Source organism: Rana temporaria, chromosome 2 (genome assembly GCF_905171775.1).
Source record: "Rana temporaria chromosome 2, aRanTem1.1, whole genome shotgun sequence".
NCBI classification, from domain to species: domain Eukaryota; kingdom Metazoa; phylum Chordata; class Amphibia; order Anura; family Ranidae; genus Rana; species Rana temporaria.
The window spans coordinates 207,584,311-207,603,473 of NC_053490.1; the positions used below are offsets into that span (position 1 = coordinate 207,584,311).

The window sequence follows — 19,163 nt, forward strand, 5'->3', positions numbered from 1 at the left end:
TATTCAGCAGTTTATCAGTTGTGCTACCTAATTTATTGTACATGGCTTGTGATGCACATGTGGATTTTATTATGTGGGATGCACCAGCAGGACAATGGGTGCCAGATTAGGTGAACATAGGAGACTCATCACACATGACAGCCTAGATCACATTGCACCCCAACATTTTGTATCTCATCAAAACAAGGACACAAGTCTCGCCGTATTTTGGATCAAAGCTATTCCCATGAACTTAACTGAATTAGAATGCTTTTCCAAACTTTTCCAAAGGGAGACCTATTGGATCTTTTGTTTAAATAGCATGGCCCCAAGGGTTTAAATTAGGGTTGTCCCGATACCACTTTTTTAGGACTGAGTACGAGTACCGATACTTTTTTTCAAGTACTCGCCGATACTGAATACCGATACTTTTTTTTAAATGTGTCCCCAAATGCAGCCATGTCCCCCCACAAATGCAGCCATGTCCCCCCCACAGATGCAGCCATGTCTCCCCCCATATCCAGCCATGTCCCCCCATATCCAGCCATGTCCCCCCATATGCAGCCATGTCCCCCCATATGCAGCCATTGTCTCCCCCCATATCCCCCTTTGAATAGCTGTAATGATTCGCTCCGCGCTGTGTATAGACACTCCCCCTTGCTCCGGATTGGACAGTTCACCCGAGCAAGGGCGGAGCGTGAAAGACTACAGCTATTCAAATGAATGCTGTAATGTTCCCCGCCCGTATTTACTAAGCGGGGATGCGGCGGGATGCGTCGTAGCGGCGGGATGCGTCGGCAGCGGCGGGGGGGGGGGGTATTCTATTTTGGTATCGGGGGTATTTGCGGGAGTACGAGTACTCCCGCAAATACTCGGAATCGGTCCCGATACCGATACTAGTATCGGTATCGGGACAACCCTAGTTTAAATGATTGGACTGAAATCCATACTAAAATCTAGCTACCTGATAATGCAACATCATTTGTAGCAATTTATCTCTACTGCAACATTGTTTCTAATGGAGAAGAGTAGTTTGTATCCTGCTGACACCTATAGGCCATTCCGAATAGCATTCACATGGAGCTTTGCAGTCAGAGATATTTCCTATATATGTCTATACACTTTCTATTTAAAATTTCTTCTTTCCTTGCCTGACTCTACACATAGAAATCACCACAAAAAAAATGAAATTAAATGTTATTATGTGGTTTTATATTGTTATCTTACAGTAATGAGAGATGTGTTTTGTACTTGTATATGTTGGTTCTATGGGCGCATCGAGGCCTTCTGGTAATGACTGCGCTCTCAATAAGCATTTTAATGAATAATAAATAAATAAATAAATCATGTTGGCCCATACACCCAATTCACCACATGCCCATATAGGTCATGTTCAGGAAACAATAACAAAATCATGAGATTTTTGCATCTTAAGCCTCATACACATGATGAAAATATCAGACAAATGATCATCCATTTTTGCATGAACTGTCATGATTGGCTCTAAAAAGCATTCAATAAATAAATCTTTTTAAGAATATCAGACAAATGATCATCCATTTTTTGCATGCTAGTCTCATTTTGAAAATGGACAGGTTATTAAACTGATTAAAATTCTCATAGGACAGAATAAAACTTTGGAAGTGATGTAATGTGTTGTATTGTAACTTATGTTTTTGTTTCTGAGAATGCATGGTCTAGCTCTTCCAATTTTTTTTGGGATAAAAACTGTACTGATTAAATGAAAATGGTATGATCTGGTATCGTATGAGAAAAAGTTTTATGTTTGTCCTTTTGGATAATTTCAGATGAACTGTCGTGATTGGCTCTAAAATGCATCCAATTAGTACATTTTTTATTGCAAATTTTTTTTGAAAAATATTGGATACTTTTTTCCGAATATTTTATAAAGACAAGGGCCTACTTAAAACCTGATGTAATGTATCTCAAAAATATCTTATAGCTATAAATCATTTGCTTGCTCTCAGCATTCTTAACAGGACATCACGCTACATTATTGGCAATCCATCCAACTCTACTATACTTATTAAATGCAAACCCCAAAGCTCCTTCTGTCCTGCTGCCGTTGTATCTAGGGATTCCTAAATCTGCTTTTGTTTTTTGTAGAAGTTGTATAGTCCTATAAAAATCCTTCTTTAATTTTCAGCCTGGGAATTTCAACCGCTATCTTTTGTCATGTACATTGCACACACACACTACAAATACTGTATCTATGCTGCTGTTGATAATGAATTAAAATAAATTAGAAGCACTATCAGGAAAAACTGTGTGCATGGATGTTACACAAATCAACAAAATATATAGCTTTAAATAACTGCGTATAAAACACAGTTACATAAAAAATGCCCTTCCTCAAGTCATTTCCATTTGCAAGGACACTGTTTCCTCATAAAATACCCATGAAAGATAAAATATTGTACTCCAACACAAAAGGAAACCTTGAGATGACAGCATAAGCAATGCCAGGAGCTTTTTTCTATAATTCCTAGATTTGAATTTGTCCAAACAGTCTGGAATGCAGATACTATACTATTTACTTTAGTACATTTACACACTCTAATTCTCCCAGATGTTCTACTACATGGGCAATTTTTCATACTATTGCTCAACCAAATGTTGCCTATAACAAATCAAGAAATTATCATTTGCTTTTGTATCAGTTGCCTTTGAAAGTAAGCTACTACACTGTAACAGGTCCTTGAACTAACTGTCAACACAGCTATCCTTGTGGATTTCTTTGTCATTTTCCTTTTTTAGGGCTACATAAAGACAATAAGGTCTAAGAAAATTATACAATTAATGCTCCAATTAATGGTTCAGTTGCTAGGCAGTAGTTGTTTTGTTGTATAGTTAAAACAATTTCCAATGCAATATAAAATGAAACATTTCTGAAGATATAGTTTACATCACTTGAAGTGATTGTAAAGCTTTATTTTTTTAAATAAAATAACAAACAAGTTTATACTTACCCCCTCTTTTGGGATCCCCCACCAGCGCTCCTGGTCCCCCCGCCAAGTGTCCCTTAGAAAGTCACTTTTGTGCAGGCTCATTGCTCCCACTGCTATAAATCTGCACCATGAGGAGGGAGAGAGTGAAGAGAGCAGCTACTCTCATGAACAGCTCCGGATCAAAATTGTCCTCGGATATGTATGGGGGGGGGATCCTGTGACACAGAGGATGTTTTACCTGTTAGGCATATAACCAATGTCATCTCTAATCATTGCAGTAGAAAGATCCTTGACCTATTGCAATGGCTGGTCTAAACCTGGAAGCAGAGAAGATCCCTGGCTTACTGCAAAATTTCCTTGACCTATTTCAAAATATACAGCATATTTTACAGAAAGTAACAAAAAAAAGATCCCAGCTTTTGTTTTTACTCTCTGCTTAGCAATATAAAATCTCTACTTACACAGTGATCTCTTGGCAGCACAGCACTGTAGTTACTTAAGAAAAAAGGGGATGAGGGGGAAATTGGGACTTTGAAACATGCAGGTGCAGAGAAACGTATGGATGGATGAGTACAATTGATATTTAATGATTCATAAACATAGTATATTATGGTAATAATATATATCTCAGATTTAATTCAGGGATGGAAATTTGCAGTGGTGCAACCTTTTTAATAATCTTTAAGTTAGCTTTTAGTCCAATGGATTAATTCATGCACACAATTTACATGTCCCAGTTGGCCTTTTTTGCCCCCCTCTAAAACTTCTTCCTATTTTCTCCCCCCCTTCGTGTTGTTTATCAGCAAGATAAATGTTTTTATTATGGAGTATGTACAGTTTATTTCCGGTCCTCCTTTCTTTGCAACTAACATTATTATTATTATTATTTTTATAAATACCTAGGTCCATGTGATAGATGGATTATGGCTTGGGCAGTTGTGGCAATCTGGATTTTCATTGTATTCGGGAACAGCAAGGCGCACCTTCCCCTCCTCCTCCGCTATCACGACTTGAGGTGGGCGGGTGCACACACACTGCGCATCAATGTCATGTTTTATACACCGTACATGCGGCTTCTGCTACACAGACAGTGTTTTTACTACTGCGAGCAATATGAGAGTTGGTTGGCGCCAATCACCGTACAATCCAGTTGGTGAGGCGATGGTGTCCTGTTTCCCACTCCGCATGCTTGCATGACGTTGGTGGTATGCTGCACTGGCAGCTGTATGTGAACTATTCCAAGGTGGTCATGGCAGTCATCATTATTTTCTAGGACACTAGCATTACCCTGGATCTGGGCTCTCATGTCCCAGAATTAGGTATTATTTGACTCCATCAGTCACTAAGTGACTACTACTGTATTTATTGGCGTATAACACTCACTTTTTTACCCTGATAATAGAGGGTAAACTGTGCCTGCATGTTATATGCAGGGGGCTGTGAAAGTTTTTCCATGAAACTTCCCTCTTAAAGTTAGGGTGCGTGTTATACGCCTGTGCGTGTTATACGCCGATAAATACAGTAATTTGGTTTCTTTCTTTCACTCACTTTGTTTTTTTTAGGGTTTCTTGTTGGTTTAATTGTTTACTCCTTGCACTCCCTACTTCAGCACTGGGCCCTACCCAGCCATCTGCTGCACTATTACCTTAGCCTAATCATGTGTTTGGGACACTTTGCACACCACAGACTTATACTTATATTATATATACTACTTATATTGTATATTCTCAGTGGCCCCATTTGATCGGTTCATTCACCAACCTGACTACACAAGGATTACATTTTTGGACACATATCCATCTTTGTTGCCCCTCATTTAGTGGGATAAACAAGTTATTATCTGAAGCTTATACTATTTTAAAAATTAAGATTTTGGGGCCAATATCAACCAATCAAATAATATTTTTTTTTACTGAAGCTCTAAAAATTATTCCTAAAACCTAATTGGTTATTACTGGTAATAGTTCTATGTTTTCTTTATTGTGACTATTTCTTTGGGTGAAAAAGTTAAAAGACTAATTTTTATATGAATTTGACATTGCTCTTTTGGCATTTTATGAATTTGGCATGGCAATTTTTTCTAATGAGAGTGTCTACAGTGTAGCTGTGAACATATAGTCCTTTTCTTAAATAGGATTGTCAGGGCTTCATTGCTTTGTCAATTAGCAGGGGTTCAGGGGCCTGCCCTCACTACACAACATATCCAAGCTCAGTTGATCTAGAATTGAGTGGTCTGCACATACACTGTCTGATTTAACCATCGGAGTGAACATTTTTACAAGTGCCAAGGATGGTTAGAGACAAGTAAAATAAAAAAAAAAATATGAACTATCTGTGAACTAACAGACGATTGGCAACCCTGCTTTGGCATGAAAATTAAAAAGGTAGAGAGGAGCTGTAATGGTTTTGTTGCAGGTTTCACTTTTAATGAAACAATTAAGTAGAAACACGGGCAAACAGCACAGAATGCCTCACATTTAATTACATTCTTCCTATTAGTGCAATTACAGACAGAATAACTACACTCTTCAGTAAAGCAAGTCAGCTACAAGACTTAGAAACAGTACAATATTTGGTATATTTAATGTTCCAGCAAAGCCATCCATTTTTAAGGATATAGTTAGCTCACTGTCTTGGCAACTTACTGCTGCCATGCTTCAATAAAACACATAGCTTTTCTGGCTCCAAGTTAACTTTGGAGAACCTGCACATATTCTTATAAAATGAACAGTTCCTAATATCAATAGCATTGGAAGAATACAGCTCACACAATTAGGTTTTCAATTTCTACACTATTTCGTTTCTGAAATTCCAGGAATAATTAGACAGATTGCAAAATAATAATTATATCAAAAATGTGCGTATTTTGAAATATTGGATTTACTAAAGTAACATTTTAAACCCTATTCATCTTTTTACATTTTTTGGATTGGTTGAAGCTGTATGTAGACAAGGGGTTACAACTAAAGCCCTACTCCAGGCATTATAAACGTACTTGGGTTAAAGCGATTAAACCTTGCTTTACTTCCAAAACAAACCCCCCTTCAATCAAGCTTTTTTCTCCATCTTTAAATATTCTCTTTTTATAAGCTGGGATGAGTACCGCTCCCATTGTACTTTAGCTTGCTCAGATTTAAAGTGAAAGTAAACCCTCATATTGTTTTAAGATAAGGAAGCTGCCATTGTGGTCTCTGTTTAATCTTCAACTGCCATGCTGCACATGCTATCAGTTATGACAACAGCCTTTGAATGCTTTGACAGTTTGGTTTAGAGCACAACCAATATGACAGTTACATGTGCAGGAAATGTAATTGTGTTTTGAAACCGTTAAATCAATGGGTTTACTTCCACTTAAAGCACTGCAGGTCTAGCCCTGAGGTTGTCTCCATTGGATGGTAGTTGCTCACTATTTGGGGCATATATAGCTATCACCAGCACTCCAAAAATGTCATATGAGCTTTGTCTAGTCACATCACATGAATGTAGATGCAATGCTTCTGAGAAACAGAAAGAAAGCTTTATTGGGGCAACAGTGACACGTGATGAGTCGTCACTGTTGCCTTGATGTAGGGGTACCTATGTGGAGTATGATCATTGCAACTACAATTCTATGCTTTGACTAAATAGGGCTTATTTTGAGCAACATTGGAATGTTGATGACATCCATGTATGGTCATTATTAGGTTTCCCTCACTTTCTGTCCTGGACTGTTGACTAGTGCCACCAAGATAAAATGTTTGTGTAATATGTATTATTGTTATTATTCGGGATTTATATAGCACCAACATGTGGGCAGACAGAACAGTTACAATAGAATTAAATACAGGAATCAGAGGGCCCTGGTCGTTAGAACTTATGATCTAAAAGGGAGGTTGAATTGATACAAAAGGTAATAACTATAGGGGATGAGCTGTTGAAAAAATAAAAGTATAGTAGTTGGGTGGAGATAGGATAGGATTCTCTAAATTGAAGGTTTTTTTAAGGGATTGCCTAAAAGTGGACAGAGTAATGTATAGTTGGAAATATTGGGGAAGGGAGTTCCAGAGGATGGGAGAGGCTTTGAGAAAGTCTGAAGAAGTCCTGGAGGTGAGAATAGGGAGAGGTGGATTGGGAGCTACAGAGCAGGAGATATTAGGAGGAATGGAGAACACAATTTGGTTGGTTTTTTGAGACAATGTTAGTGCTGTAGCTGGAGGCAGAGTTGTTGATGGCTTTGTAAGCTGCTGTTAATTTTTTTACTTTTAAAGCCAATAGGGGATTGACAGAGAGGGATAGCAGCCACTGAACGATTGGTCAGGTGGATTAGTCTGGCAGCATCATTCATGTACTGAAGGTGATATAGCCTATGTAAAGGTGATGCAAGAGAGAGTTGCAGCAGTCAAGGCTAGAGATACCCAGGTGGTTGGTTAAGAAGGGACATATCATAGATATGTTTCGAAGGTTGAGGCAGCAAGATTTGGAAAGTTATTGGAGTTCAAAGTCCAGTATTACACCTAACACCCTGGCATGCATGAATGATAGTTGTGGCATCAATCTCAACAGAGAAGTCAATGGCATGGGCATGTGGGGGAGGATCCGTTTTGGATAGATTGAGTTTAAGGAAGTGGTATGACATCATAAGTTAGTTATTCATGAGGAGACTGATTGCGTGAGCTGAGGAGTAAAAAGATAGATTTGTGTGTCGTCAGCATGGGAGGATATCAGCTTACCCAGGGAGGAGGCAGAAGTCAATGCCCAATTCAGTTTTTTTCCATCCCCTGTACCTACTGGGAGAGTCCCCTTCACTTTTTCAAAAGTTAAAAAAAAAAATGGTTTAGTTAAATGTTAAAGCATTTTCTATGCTTAGAGTTAATTTTCTGTTGCTGTAATGAAGTAGACAGCTATCTACAGTATATCTTCTGCTTCCTTCCTACTTAGAAAAAAAATCATGCATAATGCTTGACCTGTATAGTTTGGTGGCACAGATATATTTCTTCAGATTAATCAAGTTGAATCATTACTAGTTTAAACGGAAATAAATACAAGTACATAGCTTGATTAGCTATGAATATAAATTATGACTGAATGTACTAAGAACGCCATTGGCACAAGGCTAAGATCTTAACACAAGCAATCATTAACTTAGATTAAGTAGTTTAGAGAAATGTCAGTGCCAGCAGCAAAAAGATCAGGAAAAGTAATCACTGACATTCATTTCTCAATGACGTTTTCTCTTACTCTTTATCAGTGTGATAGATCTACAATATTCAAAGGAGGCTTTAAAATATTAATGTCAATGACAAAAGCAGGTGACATTATTATGTCAATGTGTATAAACATCCTTGCTTCCCAAGTTATTATTTTACCTGTCCCTCTAAAAATGAAAATTTGGGGCTAATTCTTCACAGTTTTTATCCATCATATCTTGGATATACTGTTACATAACCAGAACCAGTCATTTTCAAGTTATGCAAATCTGATTTTTTGTTCTTAGCTTGTGCGTGTTTTCAAATGAAATATTTATACAGCCCCTTTAGCTTAAAGGCCAGTTTTGACAGTTGCATTTACACCAATTCCTGAGTATGCATTAAATAACAAACAGATAATTATAGGAATGTAAACAGGATATTTAACACCCATATCCATCAAAACTATAAAATATTAAATAAATAAGTTATGCAGTGTAGGCGGTATGTGCAATTGTGCCTGCAAACAACCATTTTGAACTAATAGGGCTTTTTAAAGGAAGCACTCTCAGGCAATATTAATGTTCTCATTTTGCTTGGTAAAACATATTCTATCTGCGCTATTATATGATTTTTTTTCCCATTATTTTCATATTGTAACACTGTGAATAACACACTTCCTATCCTAGGTGGTTACTTGCCTAAAATGGTCTTAGATGGAAAAAAATGAATGACGCCACCACTTCTAGTGGCTGATAAATGTGAGAGTGGGGGTAATGGCGCTACTATGCCCCTACTCCTACACCTAAGTGTGGGTGAATTTATACAGTGAATGAATGAATGGTATGCAATATAATTGCTATACAAGTGTAATACCAAATAATAAGGAGAATAATGCCACAAAAAACAAAAACAGCAATCTAAGTGCACAAACTCTGATCAATAATTCCTCAAATTTGAACCTGTACAAGTGTGAGGATTGCCCCACACAGACTCTAGGTCTCCAGGGTCATAAGGTTAGCTAGTAATAAATGTGAATATTAAAAGCAACACACAAGTTATACAAGTGGAGAAAGCCATAAAATAAACATAAACAATGAGTGAAGAAGACTTTCAGTGAGGTAGTCCAACTAAATCAGACAATTCCAGATTCAAGGATCAGAGAGTCAATCAGATGGCTAAAAAATTATTATTCCAAACAAGGAAAGAGAGAGAAGGATGATACAGTCTCTAGGGCATATAATGTATACACGTTTTAAAGAGTCCGGACAACAGAGCTTAGGCAGAGCTTCTTATAGTGGGCAAGGTGCTCCTATACACAGTAGATTCACTGTGATCCCGGTGCTCCCCTCATGGGTCCCCACTCACCAGATGTCGCTCCCCGCCAGGGGTACAGGGCATGTAGTACAGGCTTCCCAGACACTGCTCCAATTACCGCTCCAGTTGTCTCCTGAGCAAGTTTGCAGCTGTTCACTCCAACGTCATACAGGCCACCGACTTCCACCAATCCCTCAGAGGAGAAAAAATGCTCCAATAGTGTAGTTGGTTTTAAAAAAATGTAATGTATTACAGCTTGTGGCTGTATAAATTCACCCACACTTAGGTGTAGAAGTAGGGGCATAGGCAGCGCCATTACCCCTACTCTCACGTTTATATTTTTCACTACTTACCTCTATTAGGGGGCAGATTTTAGGGGGGCAGCAGCCACTGTCAAGAGCCTAGGCGCAAGTTTACACACTATATATTTTTTTACTTCTAGTGGCTGGTAAGCTGCAATATACTACATATTTGTTCTCAGATAGAATTATGCTTAAGGCCGGGTTTACACCTATGTGAATTGGTTGCGGCTTAAACCGCATCCAATTCGCATAACATTATTAAATACATTGATTTCAATGAGGCTGGTTCACATATGTGCAATGCATTTGCAATGTGCATTGCCGATAAAACTTGTGCGTTTTCTAGGCATTGCGGTGCGGCTCAGGAGCGAATTCAGGCCCATTATCTTCTATGGGCACGCATCTAATTGGCAGATGTGTTAATTTCTCTTCAGGATTTCTCTCATTCACCTCAATACACTTCCCCCCTCCCCCTCCCCTCTCCCAGGTCTGCAAATTTGCAGCTGAAACGGAGATGATCTGCTGAACAGTTCTCTTATCTCTCTGCAGAGATAAGAGAGCTGAAATTCGCACCGCACTAGTGTGAATCCGGCCTTAAAGAAACTATTTATGCAAACTGTTGTTTGTGGGCACAGGTGCAGAGTAAAGGAAAATCTTTATTACAATACTGTTGTGATCATTCTCTGAAAACCTTGGAATCAGGGACATCAATGGATACATACTAGCAACCAGCCTCAGAATATACAGTATATACATAGAGTCGTCAAATTGCGTGCGTTTGCTCAGAAAACAAAAAGTAAAGTGTGCTGATATGTACATGACAGCTTTACTCAGTAACCTTTCTCAGTCACATATATAAAATAATGCATGCATCAAGTAATCTAAAATGACTTGAGATGCATGCAGCAATAATATTAAATAGACAGGGGCTGCATATTGCAAACTCCATGTATTTTCCATTTTAGAACAAGCAGACAAAGTTTTTATACCTGTCAAAATGTTACTAAAATACTAATGCTGCGTACACACGATAGATTAGTCTGATAAAAATGGTCTGATGGACCGTTTTCATCAGACCAAACCGATCGTGTGTGGGCCCCATCGTTTATTTATCCATAGGTTAAAAAAATAGCAACTTGTTTTATAATTATGTGATGGATAAAAAACCTATTGAAAAAAACGATCGTCTGTGGGTACGTCCATCGGTTAAAAATCCATGCATGCTCAGAATCAAGTCGACGCATGCTTGGAAGCATTGAACTTCATTTTTTTCAGCACGTCGTTGTGTTTTACGTCACCGCGTTCTGACACGATCATTTTTTTAACTGATGGTGTGTAGGCACGACTGATCATCTGTCAGCTTCATCGGATAACTGATGGAAAAATCCATCAGACCGTTTTCATCAGACTAACCTATGGTGTGTACAGGGCATAAGATGTATATAGGATTTGAGTGGTACTCTTTTCTTTTTTCTTTTTTGCATGGTTCTGTCGTGACACATAAAGCTAAAATAAAGCAAACATTCTGTTTGCTTTTGTTACAATGTTTTGCCTCTTTAACACATTCAAGCAAACTGGTATTGATGGTATTGCCATTAATATGGAATAAAAAATTATTTTTGAGGGGTAAAGAGATTTTAGTTGAGTATAAAAGATTGTATGGATTTTTATTGTATACTCACTGGGGACAGTGACTAGAACAGAAGGTGAAGAGAACTATTAAATAAAGTTGTCACCAGAACCAGTGACATAAGGGAAGATCTTCCCACTTCAAGTTGAATTTCTTGGACAGGAAGTGTGAGGACATCTCTACAAAAAGGACAGATGCAGCATTAAAAGATAACAGAGGCCCGGATTCACGTAGAACCGCGTATCTTTGTGCGGGCGTAACGTATCCTATTTACGTTACGCCTCCGCAACTTTGACAGGCAAGTGCCGTATTCTCAAACCAAAGTTGCGGCAGCGTAGCGTAAATCGGCCGGCGTAAACCCGCCTAATTCAAATGTGGTAGATGTGGGCGTGTGTTTTGTAAATTTTATGTGACCCCGCGTAAATTACGCTTTTTACGAACGGCGCATGCGCCGCCCGTGAAAGTATCCCAGTGCACATGCTCCAAATTAACCCGCAAGAAGCCAATGCTTTCGACGTTAACGTAAATGACGCCCAGCCCTATTCGCGAACGACTTACGCAAACGACGTAAAACGGGAAAAATTCGATGCTGGCCCGACGTCCATACTTAACATTGGTACGCCTCATATAGCAGGGGTAACTTTATGCCGGAAAAGCCTAACGTAAACGGCGTATCTGTACTGCGTCGGCCGGGCATACGTTTGTGAATTGGCGTATCTAGATGATTTACATATTTCTAAGCGTAAATCAGCGTACACACCCCTAGCGGCCAGCGTAAATATGCAGTTAAGATACGACGGCGTAAGAGACTTACTCCAGTCAGATCGAATACAAATCTATGCGTAACTGATTCTAAGAATCAGGCGCATAGATACGACGGCTCGGACTCAGAGTTACGACAGCGTATCCGGAGATACGCCGGCTCAACTCGTATAAGAATCTGTGCCAGAGGCTCTAATCCTTCCCTACTCTATGCATGACTAGAAAATCTTTTGAATTAATTTCCACTTTGCAGCCTCTAATGCATTCTCAGAAACGATTTCTGTGAAACTCTAATGCCGCGTACACACAGTTGGAATTTCCGACAAGAAAAGTTTGATGTGAGCTTTTGGTCGGAAATTCTGTCAGAATTTCAGCAAAAATTTGAGAGCTGGTTCTCAAATTTTCCGACTGGAAAAGTTCTTGTCGAAAATTCCGATTGTATGCAATTTCCGATGCGCAAAAAAAACACTCATGCTCGGGATCAATTGGACGCATGCTCGGAATCATTGAACTTAATTTTTCTCGGCCCGTTGTAGTGTTGTATGTCACCACGTTCTTGAAGATCAGAATTTTGTGTGACCGTGTGTATGCAACACAAGTTTGAGCCAAAATTCTGTCAGAAAAAAATCCACGGTTTTCTTGTCGGGATTTCCGATCGTGTGTAAGCGGCATTCGTTTCCTTTAGAGGTTTAAAAGTGTTATAGTGAGAAAAACGAATTTCAAAATGTAATTTTATACAGTTACATCATCACCATTCTGCTGTAAAGTCATTTTTTTGTTATCATGCAAATCTGAAAAAGTATTTTCATAGTTACTGGTGTTTGCAGATAAATAATTTTCAGCCTATACAGGCACCTTTTTCAGTGTCATGATGATCAATCTTCACTAATGGCTGCTTCTTTTAGTTTAGAATTAAACAGCAAGTCGCTACTAAAAAGACCAAATAGCTGGATGAAATCACCCAAAATGTGAAGTATGGTAGGAGGTTTATGATAGATATTCTGCTAAAAGGAATCAGAAGAGCGTAGAGATTGTACTTGATCATGTTGGTAGCAGTGCCATTGATGGCGATAGCAAATGCAGCGGCTGAAAGCACATTTTTGAGTAATTTTTCCCCCACAAATAGAGCTTTCTTTTGGTGGTATTTGATCACCACTGCGTTTTTTTAGATTTTGCACTATAAACAAAAAAATGCAGCCAATTTTGAAAAAAAAAAACAGCTTTTTACTTTCTGCTATAAAACACATCCAACTTTTTTTTTATTGAATATCTTAATAAGTTTATGCCAATATGTATTCTGCTACATATTTTTGATAGAGAAATCCCAATAAGTGTATATTGATTGGTTTACACAAAAGTTATAGCATCTTCAAACTATGGCACTGTATATATTTATGTATTTATTTTAATTTTTTTATACTAGTTATAGTATAATAGTGGGACTGCAATGTTACGGCGGGAAATCAGACACTGACACTTTTGAAACTTTGGCTCAGTGACACTAATACAGTGATCAGTGCTAAAAATATGCACTGTCACTGTACTAATTACTCTGGCTGAGAAGGTGTTAAACATCTAGGGCAATCAATGGGTTAAATGTGTGCCTAGCCAGTGTTTTTGTTTACTGTTTTAGGTGTTTTTACTAAAGGAAGAGATCGATTTTGTTCCCAAAATCCATCCCTTCTCTCTGTCAGAACTGAGATCTGCCTTGTTTACATAGGCAGATCCCTGTTCTGTGTATCTGACAATAGGCAGGTGCCAGAGGATATCGAGTGCCTGACACCCACAGGTAAGCTTTTGCTTTGGATAACCACAGAAGAAGCGCTCGTCGGCCGCTGGTGGACGTGCAGAATCACGTATATATACACATGATTCTGCACAGGAGAGCTGCCCTGTAGCAGTCTTTAAGTGGTTGTGACATGTATGATTTGGGATCAGGAGATGATCCTGCTAATACAAACAAGTGGGAGAGGAGGTGGGAATATCAGAGGGTGGTATACTCAGAAATGTATTGTGACATACACAAATAAAAAAGTAGGTTATCTGTAGGCAAGTGTGTTGTACATGGGTAGCTCTATTTTAAAGGCCCGCACACACGATCAGAAAATCATCCAAAAAATACCACTTTTGATCGTATGATTGTCAGTACACAGCTTTCCTCGTTTCTCGTACGTTACAATTTTCATTTAATCAGCATAGTTTTCATCTAAAAATGCAATGCAAACACAATACAACACATTGCATCACTTCCAAATTTTTATTAAGTGTGCGGCGTATGGTCTGAGCACTGACAGGCTGACCCTCCACCCCTCCAACCTCTGCAGCAATGCTGGCAGCACTCATACGTTTATTTCTCAAAGACAACCTCTGGATATGACACTGAGCACGTGTGTATATATATATTGTGACAGTAGGAGCTACTGTCAAGGTAAAATGGACAGTTTGCTGGACACAGGGTATGCACATTTGCGAGGTGCAAGACTACAGAGCGTAGATGTGGACTGGAGAAGACTGCGTTTGCAGCTTTCTCCAGCTCCAGCTTTCTGACATGGGGCTCTGTAGTTTGGAGATTCCACAGTGTCTGGGGTGGGACGGGATCTCCAACCCTGTATCCAGATTTTGTGGATGATCAGCAGGGTGTGTGCTCAGGTTTAGACAGCTCCACACTAAGAGACAGGAGGTCTCCAGAAGTCAGAGAGGCTGTAGGAGACAGACAGAATGTTGGTGATTGCAAGAGGCAGCCAGAACGTTGGTGACTGCAAGAGGCAGAGCTGTAGACGCTAAAGGTAAGCTGTCTACTTTGAGGAGTCCGCTGGTCTGGTTGACCAGGATAAAGTGCAGAAGTACTGCTACAGATACTGCTACAGAGAGCCAGGTGGTCTAGCATTTTCTGTTCTGTGTATTTGATGGAGAAGAACCCCCTGCGCGGCAAACCTTTGTTTGGGTTTTTATTTTGTTTCCTTTTAATAAAAATGGGCTATCATGCTCTTAAATATAGTTCCTGACTGGCTTGAATCACTGAAAAAACGCATCTACCACTAGAGCTAACAACCCCCAACTTACAATATATATATATATATATATATATATATATATATATATATATATATATATATATATATATATATATATACATATATATATAAAATGTACAGCAACAATTATTTTTTCAGATCCTCAGAGAGTTCTTTACCGTGAGGTGCCAGGTTGAACTTCCAGTGACCAGAATGAGAGAGTGAGAGCGATAAAACCAAAATTAACACACCTGCTCCCCATTCACACCTGAAACCTTGTAACACTAATGAGTCACTTGACACTGGGGAGGGAAATGGCTAATTGAGCCCAATTTGGACATTTTCACTTAGGGGTGTACTCACTTTTGTTAGACATTAATGGCTGTGTGTTGAGTAATTTTGAGGGGACAGCAAATTTACACTGTTATACAAGCTGTACACTCACTACAGTACGTTACATTGTAGCAATGTTGTCACATGAAAATATATAATAAAATATTTACAATAATATGTGCGGTGTACTCTCTTATACCCTTTCTCACTAAGGGAATGCAAATGATGTGTAGGCATATTTGTATTTGGGTACATATACTGTATATAACACAGATATAAAGCGCCCCTGTAGAACTACAATTGCCACTATGCAATGATATTGTTGAATATATTACTTGTTGTCAAATATTTTTTTTGTTTTTTTAACTGAATTTTTTTGTTTTACATAGGTAGTTGTGTGTGTCTATGGTTTTACTTGCTTTTGAATGCAAACTGTCTATGTTTGAGGCCTCATGAAACTCAAATGTGCAGGTGTCTAGAGCTTCTGCGCTTCATTCCAGCATCCTAGTTTTGGCTGTGTCTTTATCCTTGCCTGTCTGTCTACCTGCAAGGTGATTTAGAGACCAAACCTGATCTAAGCCAGCCAAGCCTGCAGTCTTATGCTTGTGATAACCTTATCAAGCTACCTGTTTGTGGACCTTGCTCTGCTAGATTGGATTCCATCATTGATGTCCTCGGATCGGATTTCGACTATTCTCTGAACTCTGCCCGCCTTTTGACTTCAGACTTTGACACTGACTGTTCTGAACCTTGCCTGTCTGCCAATCAAAGTACCTGTTTGATTCACTCAGTTCACACATGCCCTGGTGTGGTAGACAGGCACTATAGAATTGTGTATAAGTCCAGGGGGCAACCGAGTACCACTAGGCCTGATTTCCTTATGGGAAAGGGGGCTGCTATAGAACACAGAAGTACTAAGTACACATACTTAGTATGAACAACAGATCGCTCTACTCACCCCTAACGGAATGGAGATCTGTCTGTTTACATCAACAGATCTCCGTTCTGTCTCTGTGTGGAGCAATCGCGGGTGCCCGGTGGTCATTGCTTTGGTGTTGAGCTGTGGGCATGTGCCCGCTAGTGGTAAAAAGGTGAATCGACATACAGCTACGTCGGTTCACCCAGGGGAGCCAACCTGCTGCAGTATAGATTGTGACTGGCTCTCTATGGAGCCGGTTCACACATCTCTGGGGCGGCTCCTTTACGAATTGCACAGGAGTCCTGTGCATCTTCTAGTCTGTTTCGGGTCCGAATTCAGCCAAAAATTCAGGCTAAAAACGACATCTTTACCACATCTCTTGCTTGTTCGGGATCTTTGGCCAAATAAATTTGTTATCTTGGGATGATGTTATTCCTATGCATGTGCATTGGAGTTCATTCTTCCCAATGAACAGATCAGTGTATATTTTCAAGAAGATTCTGAACAGGCAGGTAAGAATACTTTATTGCAAATAAGATATGTATGTTCCTTCTGTAATAAAAGCTGGCTGTTCACATGTTTTCATTTTTTATGGAAAATTCAGCTTTAATGAGGTAAACAGTCATTTCCTTTTGTAACAGAAAAAACTTGCACAGGTTCAGTTTAAATAACCTTTTCGATAGGATACAAAAATTATGTTTTTTTTTAATATTGTTGTATTGCTACAATAGGCCATCAGTACTGGGGGGATACTGTGCCATTGTATTCTACTATATTTGTGTTGAAAGGCAAGCAAAGCAAATGGCTAAACCAGCAGTAGAAACAGCTGTGACAGAAGGAAAGAAAGATTAGATGAGAACATTAGGGGAAAAAAAATCTTCACTCATGCCATCTAATTTTAATTAGACCACAGATGTGGATGGAGAACAAAAGGTAAATTGTGATAAAAAGATAGTGAGACATAAGGATCAAGGAAAAGGGAGAGTACTTTTAAAATAAATAAAAGAAACACCTACAATTATTGCTTTTGAAAACTGCCAACAAGAAAATGAGTGAGAACTAAACATTACACAATAAAAATAAAAGAAGTGAAAATAAAGATAATGATAAAATGAAGGTATTTTTTTGAGCTTAATACTTACAGATTAAAACTTTCAATGAGGAAAACACACTAAAGGTCTTATGCCTGTAAGGAACACAAGAGTAACTTAAAACATGTTCTTTATAGCTACAGTATTTCTCAAGATTTGCTCCTGCAGTTTGTCTTCTCATAAAAGCATTAATGAAAAAAAGATTCCTTTATTCTTTATCACAATTATGATGCGTCTGCCCGTGAACTTTGTACTCCCATACAAGGGTGTAAGAACACAAAGTAGAATGATCAGTGACAGGATCAGATACAGGGTAAAAGCCCAACTCCAGCCAAAACACTTTATCTTGTTTTGGATAGAGTGAAGAAAAGTAGAATCTCTGTCAGGGTTTTATTGTCATTTGTGGCCCTATTGGGAAACAATAATTGACAGGAAATCTCTCCAACAGGGAGAAACATAAAAATAAAAACACATTTTCAGTAGAATGAGGATGGTTAGCACTCCCGACAAGGTATTTGTTGTTGTCTGTGCATTCCTGTCCTTATGATGACTGCACTTCCCATCATGGGAATAGGAAACATCAGAACAGACAGAATTATAAACCTGACATTGTAACTCCTAAATGTATCCAAAAAGCTTTAACTTGTGGGGGCCAAATTATTAGGATGGATTGGGTGCCTCTCTATTCTGTCCTCTGAAATCAGTGCCCTTCACTTACAGGCATCATCAAATTGGTACACATATAACTCTTCTTCTTACAGATGTGTTATTTATAGTCATTTATTGATTGTGTTATATATCTATTTATCTATTGAGAAGAATGTTTGCTGCCAGAGGCTTTTAGTAGTATTAAAATAAACCACTGTAATTATAGCTGATTTATTTTTGCTAAATGTTCTTGATACAAACAGAAGTTGCAAATTCTGCAAAGATGATAACTAGTCCACTGGAATGGCACTAAGGGGCATATTTATAAAGCAGTAAATTTAAAGCGGATGTGTCACGGGGAAAAAATATTAAAAGCCAGCAGCTACAAATACTGCAGCTGCTGACTTTTAATATTAGGACACTTACCTGTCCTGGAGTCCAGCGCTGATCGCAGCAGAGCACGAGCGATCGCTCGTCTCTCTGCTGCTCCCCCCTCCATCCACGCTCAGGGAACCAGGAAGTGAAGCGCTGCGGCTTCACTGCCCGGTTCCCTACGGCGCATGCGCGAGTCGCGCTGCGCCCGCCGATTGGCTCACACGCTGTGTGTTGGGAGCCGAGTGTTCCCAGCACACAACGGGCGACAGACGGGATGTGACGGAATGCCCATCTTTCGCCCGTAGCGTGTGGCCGGAAGTGGGTGCAAATACCTGTCTTTAGACAGGTGTCTGCACCCCCCTCCCCCCTGAAAGGTGTCAAATGTGACACCGGAGGGGGGGAGGGTTCCGATCAGCGGGACTCCACTTTAGGGTGGAGGACCGCTTTAAGAGTTACCAAACTTTCATTGCAGGAGAATCAATTTAAAACACACATGTCAAGAAGACACACGCATAACAGTCAGAGCCTTGAATGGAAACCACATGATTTATATGTGAATATGTAATATGTGTTCTCAGCTCATAGGGACAGATTCTCACAAGAGTTACGATGGTGTAACTCAGGAAAGACCATCGTATCTCTGCTATATGAGGGGTAAC

The 19,163-nt window shown here is 39.2% G+C and overlaps 1 protein-coding gene across 1 annotated transcript in view; it reads right to left on the reverse strand.

Annotated features, from left to right (window-relative positions):
- Positions 1–12,999: 12,999 nt before the first annotated feature.
- LOC120928259 (gamma-aminobutyric acid receptor subunit gamma-3-like) overlaps positions 13,000–19,163 on the reverse strand; it is a 203,119-nt gene continuing 196,955 nt past the window's right edge. The window contains exon 4 of the mRNA XM_040339362.1: positions 13,000–13,128. Within this exon, the coding sequence (XP_040195296.1) occupies positions 13,000–13,128 (129 nt within the window). The remainder of the gene's footprint in view (positions 13,129–19,163) is intronic.